Source organism: Aedes aegypti, chromosome 1 (genome assembly GCF_002204515.2).
Source record: "Aedes aegypti strain LVP_AGWG chromosome 1, AaegL5.0 Primary Assembly, whole genome shotgun sequence".
Classification (NCBI taxonomy): Eukaryota; Metazoa; Arthropoda; class Insecta; order Diptera; family Culicidae; genus Aedes; species Aedes aegypti.
In genome coordinates, this window is record NC_035107.1 from 94994959 (window position 1) to 95009086 (window position 14128).

At 38.5% G+C, this 14128-nt stretch overlaps 1 protein-coding gene across 1 annotated transcript in view; it reads right to left on the reverse strand.

The window, feature by feature from the left end:
• Nucleotides 1-2630: 2630 nt before the first annotated feature.
• The window catches only part of LOC5574726, a 32908-nt gene continuing 21410 nt past the window's right edge, over nt 2631-14128 (reverse strand). Inside the window, exon 3 of the mRNA XM_021842947.1 lies at nt 2631-5089. Within this exon, the coding sequence (XP_021698639.1) occupies nt 2844-5089 (2246 nt within the window). The 3' untranslated portion in view covers nt 2631-2843. The remainder of the gene's footprint in view (nt 5090-14128) is intronic.

The window sequence follows — 14128 nt, forward strand, 5'->3', positions numbered from 1 at the left end:
AGATTTATTATTTAAAATTTATTTCAATTAGAAAGCATCACAAGGGGATGCGTCAGTGTCAAAAAGGATAATTTTAGTTCATACAAAATTAATTCCTGGAAAGCCCATGAATACCTCCAAAACCTTCTTGGGATGTTTTTGAGGACCCCTTGCAATCGGTTGGGAACCACTGAAACCCCTTGGAAATCTCTGTGAGCCCCTCGAGAAGTTCTGAGAACCTCATGAAAGCACCTCAGAAATTTCGAAGGGTTTCATGTCATAGAAATTTCTAAGGAGCTTTTGGAAATCCTCGGCAGTTTTTGTTAATTCTTCTAAACTCCTGGAACTCTCCAAAATTTCTGGAGAGCTCTTGACAACTTTCAAAAAAGTCGTCGGGAATCCGGGGAAACTTTAAAGTATCCATAGAAATTACTAAAACTGACTAGAATTCTCCAAAAACTACGTGAAAGAGCATCTGGGATAATCTTGAGTTTCCATTGGGACCCACTGTGAATCTACATACGCCTTGGGTACTTCTTGGGACCAGCTAAAAATGTTTAATTAACCCTTGAAGTACAGTGGCAATTCCTTTAAGGCTCTGGAAAATTCAATATAGGGATTCTCTATATTTTCACTTTCAAACATTCTTACGTAAAAAATCTCTCGGCTCACAAACTTCATATACAGCCATTCCATGGAATTCCGTGAAAATTTGGTATTTTGTTCCTTATCCAAAATTAAGATACACGTGTTTTTGGATTTTTCGATTAGGGTGACCATTTCCGAAATGGAGTAACCAGAAAAATCGTGACTTTGCATTTTTTTATTTTTTATTTTATGCTTGACCGATTTTCATTTTTTTTTTTACGTAATGAAATCTAAAGATTTTAACTTTTCTAGAAAAATATAAAATTTTACAAAAATTGTTTTTTTACATGAAAATATAAATAAAAAATTTCCGTTTTTTCGTGTTTTGAAGGCTTTGGACCAAAAAGGGCTATTACTGTTCTCATTTTTTATTGAAAGTTCAGAAAGTTTTACGTTTATGTTTGTTTTTTAGGTTTTGAGATATATTTTTTTAATATAAAAAATTAGTCATTTTTTATCGGCACACAATGTAGGTCTCAGCGCATTAGATATTTTTATTTAAAAAAAATCATAACTTCTGAACAACTCAACAGATTTCCAATTTTTTTTTATGAAATAAAAGCTGAGGATTTCAACTTTTCAAAAAAAAAATATATTTTTTTTTATATTTTATCATGTAACATAATTTTTTTTTAGAGTTTTACATTTTTTTTCTGAAAAGTTGAAATCTTAAGCTTTTATTCAAAAAAAAATATTGAAAATCGGATAAGCTATTCATAAGTTATGTTTTTTTAAATAAAAATATATATTGCGCTCAGACCTAAAAATGACTGATTTTTTATTATCAAAATAATATCTCTCAAAAACTTATCGCTGAAAATTTGACAGTAAACGTAAAATTTTCTGAACTTTCATGAAAAAAAGAACAGGTCTCGGGATAAAAGGGGCTATAATTTTGTCCCGAGGCCTTCAAAACACGAAAAAACGGATTTATTTTTTCATGTAAAAAAAACAGTTTTTCTGAAATTTTATATTTTTCTTGAAAAGTCAAAATTTTTAGCTTTCATGTGGTTCAAGGAAATTGAAAATCGGTCAAGCGAATTAAAAGTTGATGATTTTTTTATAAATAAAAAATTTGCGAAGTCACATTTTTTCTGGTCAACCTATTTCGGAAATGGTCACCCTAATAAAAAATCCAAAAACTCGTATATCCCTATTCGGATAAGGAACAAAATGCCAAACTTTCACGGAATTTGAAGACCCACTAGATCGGTTTTTCATAGAATGGCTGTATAAAGATCCGCAAATTAAGTTTAACGAAAACAATTAATAAAGCGAGGATTTAATACACATACACCTATTGATCAATAAATCGATTACCAATTGGAACCGAGGATTGTAAAGACATGATTTGCAGTTCTTCAAGCGTGAATGCATTTTTATGATTTGCAGCTAGGATTTAACAAGGAGAAATTTACGATGAGGACCACAGTGCTGCAAAGTGAAATTAATTCTTTATAATTAGAAGTAAATAAATTACTCTCAGTTTCACAAAAGCTGTAGGAAACTTCTCGAAATAAGGAAGCGAATTTCTCTTAACAACACGAGTCAACATTTCTCCATATCCAGCCAAGTATAATTAGTTTTCGCACACTTAGCAGAAAACTTATGCCCTAACCTAAAGAATATCTACTGAACAAGCGAGCACACCTCCAGAAGAACTTCGTCGCCATCGCACCGGTAAAAGACTGACATATTTCAACAAAACTTCTCTCTTAACCCATATCCCATGCCTTTCTTGTTAGCTGCCAGCAGCCATTCTCTTGAAAAAAACGTAAGAACTAAAAGCAAATCTCATCAGCACCCCAAACACCGACCGGTCGGTGGCTGAAGCTGGAGCTAACTTTAACAGTCCGAAAACTTTCGTTGTTTCGTACTCACCTCAGTTGGAGTTAACTTGCAAGTAGATTAATGGCAAAACAAACTCCTTGATGGGGAGATTGCACAACATAAGGCAAATAGTCTACATTTAGGGTGTTTCTTTCGCTTGATGATACTGCTGCTTTTGCTTCAATAAGTTATATAATTATTAAAACTTGATAGCTCGTCTATATGTTACACCAGTGTTAGCTATACAAACAATTCGTTTCCAACCCTTCATCGAATTCCATGGCCATTCGGTAGCAGCAACCTGTGAACAACTATACTTGGCCTTATAAGAGTTGCTGCCACTTACATATAACATCTGCACTTCTCAGGTTCCCAAGCGGTCGCATTCATATGATGACAACATCTTCCTCAATGTAGCAACTGTCTTGGAAGCTGCTGAGATTGAAGACCCTTGCTGGAACCCTAGCGACCGCTGGTGGATCTCCAAGTTTCTTCTCCCGCTCGATTTTACAATAATCATCGAACTTGTAGTTGACGTATCGCTTGACCGCGGTCGGTTCCTGACTTCGCTTAAAGGTTTCACCCACGATAAAAACATTATGACTATGGTTGTTGGTAGAATCACTAGTATCTGCTTGATTATGACCGACATAACTGGGGTCGTCGATATTGTGGAGATTACACGAGATATGGTCGTTACTAGCTGGTTGGTTATAGGTAGCTGGGTAGATGTTTTGATTCGGTTCGTTAACACTATGAGTTCCTTCGGTTACTGCTGTCGCACTCGTTGGCACTTGCTCAGTAGTAAAACGGTTATCTACAATAGTACGATTGATTATACTTAAAGGAAGCACTATATTATTGTTGACCGCTTCGGTCTGCTCCTCGGTGGACGAATCATCGTCGAAGCATCGCGACGGCGATGGCGACGAGACGTACCGGACGCGCTGCAACTTCTTGTCGTAGTAATCCTGAATCATGACCGTACTCTTCGGCAGGGCCCCGTTCGTTGGTTTGGGAACCACTGGTGGTGGAAGAGGTGGTGGAATCGGTACTACTCTGGCGGCGTCCGAGTCCATTGAAGACGAGGAGAAGCGCAGTTGATCGGCCTTGAATTGGTTGATGTAGGTTATCTGCTCGTTGTCGACGTTCTTCTTGATGCTGTCGAACGACCGCAGCTGTGCTTCGGATTCACCGTCGTTGAACAGTTTGTCAAATTCTTCGAAGTCTGCATTAGTCTTTTGGAAAAGATTAACACTGTCGTTGGATTCATTGGACATAAGCTTCTTTCCTGTTTCCAGTGCCTCTAGCTGCTTATCAAACTTGTTGATCATTGCAAACTTCTTCGAAAGGAATTCGTTTGACTGCTGATTCTTCAAGCTCACTACGGATTGTTTCGGATTCGCAGGTTCTTCGTCACTTTCCGTGAGAAAATCATTAATCCACTTGCGTTTCAAATCGGTACTCTTGATGGATTCCTGAAGCACTGAGGCCAGAGGTTTGAAATTGTCGGCGAAGTCCAGAGAAGTCGCGAATTTTTCAACTGGTTTTGGAGGTGGAGTTTCCGGTAGTTTGGGTATTATCTTAACCTCTGACTTAGCTCCTTCTTGTCGCAAAGCAACCACTCTGTTCGGCAACGGAAGTGGCACCGGTTTCGGTACCCCCTCACTTTCTGTACTCTCATTCCTTTTAAACCTGACCTGGATCTCATCGGAATTGTTGTCAATCGAAAACTCACTGGCTTTCTTGAATTGACTTCGAACGTTCTTCTTCAGCTTCACAGTCTCCTCCGAATCACTCTCCATACTCTCACTGTACTTCAACCCTTTGGACTCCTTCCACACCCGATTTCGCACCACCTTCAACGAACGGACCTGTTCCACATCGCTGTCACTTTCCACCACTTCCTCCTGATACCGTTTCTTCAACGTCAGTATGTTGTCCGCCGATCGAGTCTTCCATCCCCTCTGCAAGCTCCCGGTCGGCGGTGCCAACTTCTCCCCAACTCCTTGATTCACATTCTCGTTCGATCCTCGTTCGACAATCCTGAACAGCTCACTGCGGTTCCTCTGCAGCAACTGATCTCCTAAATAAACCTCTCCACCCCTCGCCTGTAGTGCATTCAACTGCCCTTGTGTCTCCTGTCGTTGCTGTTCCAACTTCTTCCGCATTCTCTTCCTCCTCGGTGGTGGCTCCACCACTTTCTTACATGGCGAGAACTTCTCGTGGACCATCTCCTCCGACTGGTAGCAACTGCCACTGACAGTTTCTCCACCTACCACCGCCACCATCTTCCGCGGTAAGTTCAGCAATATCCCCCGTTTGGCAGCATTTCGGTCGCACTTCAAAGCATAAAGCCCAAGGCTCCCATTCCCAACGGCACTCGGAACCGACGCCGAAATGATCGAGATGTCCGAACGTTTCCTGGCGTGTCCTTTGGTGCCGTTGGAAATCGACGCCACGGCCGAATTAGATCGTGAAGATGACGTCGATGGAGTGGCCACCGAAGGTACGGTTCCGACGTTACGCGTCCGGGACGGAAGTCGCGTCAGCTGGCTCAGGTTCAGAATCGACGAACCGTTCCATTGCTTGAGCTTCTTCAGCTTGGGAAGTCTGAGCGGCGGTAGGAGACCTGTAAGTGAAGGGAAATGAAAAGTCGGAGTTAATTATTTTTAATTGGATTCGCTGATCAGTCGAAGGTTAAATTGTTTCAACCCCCGAGGCAATGCGTGCAAAAGGTGCTGTAGTAGGTGCATCAAATAATGAAGTGAATTCACCCACAGACAAGCCAACTAGCCAGCGGGCAAAGGGACGTAATGTCACAGTACACATTGGAAAAGTTTTAATTGAATCCCCCAATTGACTTTTCTTGTTCTCGTGGATGTGGGTTAAGCGTTGCGTGGGTTTTGATGACATCAAATCGGTTGAAAAGTGCGTTTCCCCTCTCTAACTGCAATTAATTTAGATAGGGTTACAGTGCTTGCTCGAATAATACAATACAACTTTTAATAGTTCCAAAATTTGTCTTGTACACATATCTACAGATATATTGTGATAAGCTTTGAGATTAACCCCTCTACCGGCAACTTCGTTTATTCATCATAAAAATATATTCAAACAACGATTATTATTTTGTTTGTCGATACTATTGCACCATTTTTTCACAAGTTCTCACAAAACTATTCTATTTTTAAAATCTGTGCCGATATTGACCATTGGTCATCTGGTTTCCAAATACTTATTGAATATTCTTCGGAGGACCGACACTTTCCATAAAAAAGATGCTATGATAATACAAGCCAACAGTAGATATTTTTGGCTTGAAATTCCAGGCAACATTTGTACAAAGAGTTTGAAATATGTGATGTGGAATTTTACCAGGAATGATAGTTTAATTGCATGCATTGTTTAAATGAGGAGTTAAGTTTCTATGATGAATAATATCTTCTTAAGGTGAAATTTTCCAGATGCCAAAATGGCTTCTAATATGACACCTTGCACCCCTTTACCTCTCTATCGTTTCTCAAAGTGTGTTTGAAAGCAATCACAAAGCATGATTAATTTATGGAACTAACCCTATCGAAGAAAGATGCTGTTTTGACTGAAAGCATTGCATAATGTGTTTTTCACAATACATTTTTGAATTCAAAAACGTGGTTAAGGTTGTGATTTGTACGCAAAAACAACTCTCACTACCGAATTACTTCTTCGTCACGCACCGTTTTTTTTTTGTTTGTTGGCTTTTTGGTGCCGGTTCTGAAAATGGGACTTCTGCTTACCGTGGCAATTTAAAAATCTGATGCGATACTGGAAGCACTATGGTTTTCCTCACATCGTACTTACGAGATACGGTAAAAAATCAGCACCTTAGTATCATAAGTTCAATAGTTACCAACGGAACTATTGTAGAATCATGAGAAGAGCCGGTTCACTTGCCAATAGAAAAAATTATGTGATCAGTGCGCATCGTACCTTCGTGCTGTGCGTACACGAATTCTCTCTGCTCTTGGAAGTCTTCTTAAAAACTACCTACAGCAAGAAAAAAGTACTTTTTAGTGCTAAAATTAAAAACGGTACTTTTCGTGCTACTAAAACAGTACTTTTCAGTACTATTTTTTCTACTATTGATCCCTTTACGATCCTTGTTTGGACCCGTGCCTCCGATTTTTCGTTGGACCCGTTGGCGAAAGCTAGCGGTGGTAATCCTTCTTGGACACCGTCTTGGGAAAAAAAACCTTTTGAAGGTCATGTCTTCTTTCGTTTATTAACTAAACATGGTATCAACAACTAACAAAAGGAAGGGTGAATCTCTGAATTCACAACTTCCTTCCAAAAAAGTGGGATTTAAAACTGTCACTAAACATGGCAAGAATGGAAGAAAGGACGCTTTCCCGGAATGCGAACTTTCTTCCAAGGGTGAAATGAATAATTGTATCGAAATGAGCAATCAGTTCGATGCTCTAGACAAATTTTCCGAAAACCAAATCGAAGCAGCCTCTTGCCCAGGCTCTTTGATTCAAGTGAGGAAGCAAAGAGTGCCGCCTATCGTGGTCAGTTGTTCCGAATTTGGGGGATTTAGGCAGTAGATCTTGAACTCCATTAGGGGAATCAAGGTTTCCTTCCAAATCGCAAAGAAAGGAGACTGTCGCGTTATGCCGGAAACTCTTAAAGATCGCGAACTTCTTCTCAGATATCTTGAAGAGAAGAAGCACAATTTTTTTACTTATGACGACAAAACTGAACGTTTGTTCAAAGTTGTCTTGAAAGGTCTCTCAAGTGACTATAAGCCACCTGAAGAGATCAAGAATGGAATAAATGATTTACTTGGATTTTCCCCAGTCCAAGTAATCATTATGAAAAAGAGAACCCAATCTGGCATTGTTCGAAAAGGGCTTTCTCAAGAATTTTATTTAGTTCACTTTAACAAAAAAGAACTAAATAATATTAAAGCATTAGAAAAAGCAAAACTTTGTTGGGAACATTTCCAGAAACCTGGAGAAAATTACCAGAGCTCCACTCAGTGCCGTCGGTGCCAAAAGTGGGGTCATGGTACAAAAAATTGTCGCATGGATGCTAAATGCATGATTTGTGGAGGTTCTTCTCACGCCAAGGACGTCTGTCCAGTGAAGGAAGATACCACCAAGTTCATATGCTCTAATTGCGGGGCTAATCATAAGTCAAATTTTTTGAATTGCCCTTCACGCAAAAGAGTCATGGAGGCTCGCGCCAGGCAGATGAAAGATAATATCCGTTACGATAACGGTCGTTTCCGGAATTTGCCTGGTAGAGTATCGAACAATGCTCATTTTTCAGTTAACGATCGCTTGATTAGGAATCATACCCATCAGGAAGATCATAATCATGCTCATTCACAAACTAAATTGAATACGTCGGGTAGCCGTTCGAATCTATCAATTTCGAATGTATCTACCCACGGTAAATCCTTTGCCGATATCGTAGCAGGTAATTTGAACTGCTCCCTTATTCGTTCCATGAGTACCCATTCTACTTGTTTCAAATCAAATGGAAAAAACCCTACCGCCACAGGAAACTCCAACTCTTGTTGTTGTTGTGCTCCTACCGTGCGTTTCGTTGAAGATTTGTGCAGTCTCTTAATCGATAATTTACGTTGTTTTTCTACTTATACGGCGCCATTCCGGTAGATTTCTGATGCACACTGTGTTGTTGATTTTAATGCAATAGAAAACCGAAGCCCAAAGTATTTCCGATAACTGTTTTTCGCGACCGAAAACAACAATCGATCCAGCTTAACCGTCTTCATTTGTTTGGTGTGACATCAATCGTAATCGGACCTACCGTGCCATCTGTTTTTGAGAAGCAACAACAGTCGACAACAGGATAGGATTTACAATACCGCAAGAATGGATCACTGCTACTCTTGCAAAATGGAATTCCGTGTCGAAGATATTGTCGTTTCTTGTGAAGCATTTTGCGAAAATCGGCTCTCTTTCCACGCAAAATGTGTAGGATTAACGTATGACGAAGGTTGTGCATGTCTACATAGCAACATTTTTTGGATGTGTGATTCCTGTAAGCATTCGATAGAGAACGGTCGGTACAGAAGTTCGACAACTAGGAATGAAGAAAGCAACTATGCAACGAAGGAAGACGTCCAGTGTTTGAAATTGGAGGTAGAACGTATCAGCAAGGTGATCTCTGATCTGCCGTCGATTTCTACACATACCACAGCACCGAACGATTTCAAGTTTGACCAAGCTTCTAGTTCTTCGCCTACATCGAGATCTCTGCTTACTTCAACAAAAATCATCGACCACACTCCTGGTACAACGATCAATTCGAATCTACAACTGTTTATCTCCAATATAGCGAATGACGTCACGGTAGATGAAGTCGAGCAAATGGTTTGCGAAACGATTGGAGCCGATCAAGTTTTGAACGTGAAATGCTTGGTTTCATCGTGGAAAGACCTTTCAACGTACGATTATGTGTCGTTCAAAGTCGTCCTTGATGCAAAATATCGAAATTCCGTCTTAACAACATGTAATTGGCCGATTGGTGTAAAATGCCGCGAGTTTCGAGACTACTCCAGTCCCGTGTGGAGACCTTCGTATCGGACAACGAACAATTCAGTTTGATTTGTAATTGTTATCTATGTTACCTATAAATTGATCGTTTTATGATAAGTTCCCTTTTTGCTGTGTGTGTGAAATTTTGTAGTATTCTAGATTATAAGTACTTTTTGGTAGTCTGTACGATCCATTCGGAGACGAAATAAAAAAAAAAAAAAAAAAACTCAGCTTCTTCGTCTACCGAAAATTCTAATGGGTAATCATCAAATGTACCCACTTCAAGTGATATGTCTGCCTCAGATTTCAATTTTATAACTGAACAATTGAATCTAATGATTGATGCAATGTTCAAAGCCACCGCTATGACTGAAGCAGTCTAAGTTGGTGTAAAATTTACAAATCAAATTGTTATTGGTTTACGGTTTTCTAATGGATCCAAATAATAATATAAATATTAAAAATTGGAATGCTCGTTCTCTGAATGGTAAAGAAGACGAGCTGTTTAATTTTCTTACAATTAATAACGTGCATATAGCAGTTATTACCGAAACGTATTTAAAACCTGGATCTAAACTCAAAAGAGATCCTAATTTTTTTGTTTATCGTAATGATCGACTTGATGGGGCATGTGGGGGAGTTGCAATCATCATTCATAGGCGTATAAAACATCAACTGTTTTCGTCTTTTGAAACTAAAGTTTTTGAAACTTTAGGTGTTTCTGTTGAAACACAGTCTGGTAAATATGCTTTCATAGCTGCCTATTTGCCTTTTCAATGCTCTGGACAGCAAGTTAATTTGCTCCAAACTGACTTGCGAAAATTGACTCGCAATAAGTCAAAAAAATTTGTCATTGGTGACTTTAATGCCAAACATCGGTCATGGAATAATTCTCAAAGTAATTCCAACGGCAGAATTTTATTTGATGATTGCTCTTCAGGATATTCCTCAATTCAATACCCTGATAGCCCTACATGTTTTTCCTATTCTAGAAATCCATCTACGATTGACTTGGTCTTAACCGACTCTAGTCATCTTTGTAGCCAATTAGTTACTCATGCTGATTTTGATTCTGATCATGTCCCTGTTACATTTCAAATATCGCATGAAGCGATTCTCAATCCTATCAGCTCCACTTTCAATTATTTACGAGCCGACTGGAATATATATGAAACGTATTTTGACTCTAATCTTGACGTTAACATTTCTTTAGAAACTAAACTTGATATTGACAATGCTCTAAAAACTTTAACAAATTCCATTGTTGAAGCCACGAGCATTGCAATTCCAAAATGTGAAGTAAAATTTGATTCCGTGATTATAGACGATGATCTTAAACTCTTGATCCGTCTTAAAAACGTGAGGAGAAGGCAATTTTAACGCACTTGCGATCCAGCTATGAAAATTATATGACAGGATTTGCAGAAAGAAATCAAGAAACATTTTGCTCAATTAGGAAACAAAAATTTAAAAAAAATTAAACCCTGGCTCTAGCCCTTTTGGAAATTATCTAAAATCTTGAAAAAACCTCTGAAGCCAATACCGGCATTCCAAGAGGAAAACAAATTATTACTAACTAATTGCGAAAAAGCTCAAAAACTTGCTTTGCAGTTTGAAAGCGCGCACAATTTTAATTTAGGACTTACTAGTCCAATTGAAAATCAAGTTACTCAGGACTTCGAAAATATTCTCAGTCAAGAGAACGTTTTCGAAAATGCCTGGGAGACTGATTTGGGAGAAGTGAGAACTATTATTAAAACAATCAAAAATATGAAAGCTCCTGGCGATGATGGAATTTTCTTCATCCTCATCAAGAAACTTCCAGAAAGTAGCTTATCATTTTTAGTTGATATATTTAATAAATGTTTTCGATTAGCATATTTTCCTGACAAATGGAAAAATGCTAAGGTTGTTCCAATTTTAAAACCAGACAAAAATCCTGCAGAAGCTTCTAGCTATCGTCCAATCAGTTTGCTTTCCTCCATCAGTAAACTTTTTGAAAAAGTTATTTTGAACAGAATGATGGCCCACATCAACGAAAATTCAATTTTTGCCAATGAACAGATGAACCAATGAACGGATTCCGCCATGGACATTGGACCACTCATCAACTTTTACGTGTAACAAATTTGATCCGTTCCAACAAATCTGAAGGCTATTCTACTGGTCTTGCTCTTCTAGACATAGAAAAAGCATTCGACAGTGTTTGGCATGAAGGTTTGATTGTAAAATTAAAAAACTTTAATTTTCCAACATACATTGTTAGAATAATTCAAAGTTATCTGTCAAATCGTGAACTTCAGGTTAATTATCAGAACTCCAGATCTGAAAGACTTCCTGTAAGAGCTGGTGTTCCTCAAGGCAGCAATTTGGGACCAATATTATACAATATTTTCACATCTGACTTACCTGAGTTACCTCAGGGATGTCAAAAATCCTTGCTTGCGGATGACACAGGCCTCTCTGCCAAAGGACGAAGCCTGCGTGTCATCTGTAGTCGATTGCAAAAAAGTTTGGATATTTTTTCTTCATACTTGCAGAAATGGAAGATTTCTTCTAATGCTTCCAAAACTCAACTAATAATATTCCCACATAAACCAAAAGCTCTTTATTTGAAACCTTCAAGTAGACATGTTGTCAAATGTAACAAATATGTACAATGTCTCTATCCCCTTATTAATAGAAAATCAAAACTTTGTCTTAAGAACAAACTTTTGATATTCAAACAAATTTTCAGGCCAGCCATGTTGTATGCTGTACCAATATGGACTAGCTGTTGTAATACCAGGAAGAAAGCTCTACAGAGAATTCAAAATAAAATTTTGAATATGATTCTGAAGCGCCCTCCCTGGTATAGTACCAATGAGTTACATAGAATATCCAATGTTGAAACATTGGATCAAATGTCAAATAAAATAATTAATAATTTCAGGCAAAAATCGTTGCAATCTTCTATTGCCACGATTGATGCGTTATATGTTTAGGTTAAGTTAGGTTAAGTATATTAAAAACTTTTTTTTTCTCTTATAAGCAGGTGAAATCAACTCACCTGTAAAAATCTAAACAGCTACGGCAAATGAAATGTAATATGTTGATAACAAAATGTTAATAAAATCTTAGATTTGTGTTACCAAATTAGGATGATAGTATTGTCTAATAACACAGAACACCTAGATATAAGAAATAATGAATGTAATGTTTGGAATGATACTAATAAAGAAATTAAAAAAAAAAAGCAATTATGTGATGGCATTCGTTGGTTGGTGCGAAGCAAGCGAATATACAGCAAACGCCTTCTTCTTGTGAGTAAGGGTAGTAGAAGCATTTACCTAAGAATGCTAATGTTGCTACTGTTCGTGTTACCAACATCTGGGCCTCAAAGTGTCAAATGAATTTTAAATAACATAACAAATCATCCTCTACAACATGGCTTTGGGCAAACATTGAAAAAATATAGTTAAAAGTAATTATAAATTTATTCAGTTTTGTGACAACAGTGTCACTAGTGTTCTACTACTAATATTTCTATTGTAAGGGTAGTAAGCGGAATGAAGAAAAATACTGCTCGTTGACGATTTTGCTGACGAAGTTAGTCGTGCATTCTTTCGTCGTTGACGAGACGACGTCCTGCCATAGTTATTATGACATTTGTCAGTGACGTCATTCCTATCGCAAACTCGAACGAGCGCAAAAGAAAGCAAGGCCTGCTCTCCTTTACTATCCTCAAGGCCTCAGTCTTGACGATAGGAATGACGACACATGTTTTGATGGAAAATCGTTGTTTACACGTGTGAATAGCCTACCTTGTTGTGTCTACCGTGCGGCATGACTGTGTCTTTTTTTTTTATTTCGTCACCGCATTGTGACGAATCTGACGATTGCCTGCCCTGGGTGCAGGTGACCTTGTGTTTCTCGTAGATAATCGACTGCCCTTCTTCAGTCTCAAACCTGAGGCTAAATAAGGGTGGGATTATAAGGATGTTTTAATTTAGTTTAAATTTTTCACCCTTATAGTTTCACATTATGCGTTTTACACAGTGTATTCTGTCGGGGCAGCAGGGACGAAAGTCCAGGGGCTTAACGGACCCCCCCAGGACCTCTGTGAGTTGAGGAGTTGCCCATGATGTGGTAGAGTTCACAGTGGGCTCTGATGAACCTTCATAGAAACCACAAAAATCCGAATGTAACTCTGTCAAAGCGACCGGTGCCGCTCAAAGTACCAAGCACCCTAGCCCAAAATAACAGGAGTGCCAATCGGCACATTGGGATTGATGCCAGTGAGATCCTGATTATGGCATACTGCACGGAAAAAAATCCGTTGACGGAATCATGAACAAAAAGTCATGAATTCATAAAATTTTCTGTTTCATGATATCATGACTTAAAGTCATGAAACAGTGACTATTATGCAAGAATTTGTATGCTCAGGGCGTTATAAAAATCTAACTGTCATTTTCTTTACCTTAGTCAACGTGTCTCGTGGCGATAGGTGATGTTTTCTAGTGAAATTATTAAAAAAGTGTTGTGTTCAAAAAAGTTTAAGTTCTTCGGAACCATGTCATCATATCGATGACATTCTTGATGAAATTTCCGTGAGTTCCCACATTGTTTTAAAATGTACTTACTTCTTCCTGACTATGCAGAACCGGGTAATGTTTGACTTCGAGCAAAGATTTTGCTTGACAAGCTCGTCGGCGATTTTAACTGTTTGGAAGTGATGCATTCCTTACATCTCATAACAGAGCAGCTCACAAAAGTCCTTCGGTGGACGAATGTTCCAGTTCCACTTTCAACATCCGCGTCGTTAAAAACTGTTCCATCACTCATGTAATCCACCAGCCCAGGGACAATTTGCCAATTGAATTGATGCTCTAAACAACATTTTGCGTACAAACCTAATCAACGAATGTAAGCGTTTCTGCTGAAGATGTGGCACTCGTTATGTTGACGTTTTTGGAATGTTTTCACGGATTATTACGAAACTGCCGGCACCAAAACCGTAACTATTTTAATCTTCATTTTATTTGTTTACAAATGGCAACTATAAACTGGGATCTTAATTGACGCATAATGCCTGTTTTCATGAAATGAGTTCATGATTCAGGGATCCTGCGTCATGATTT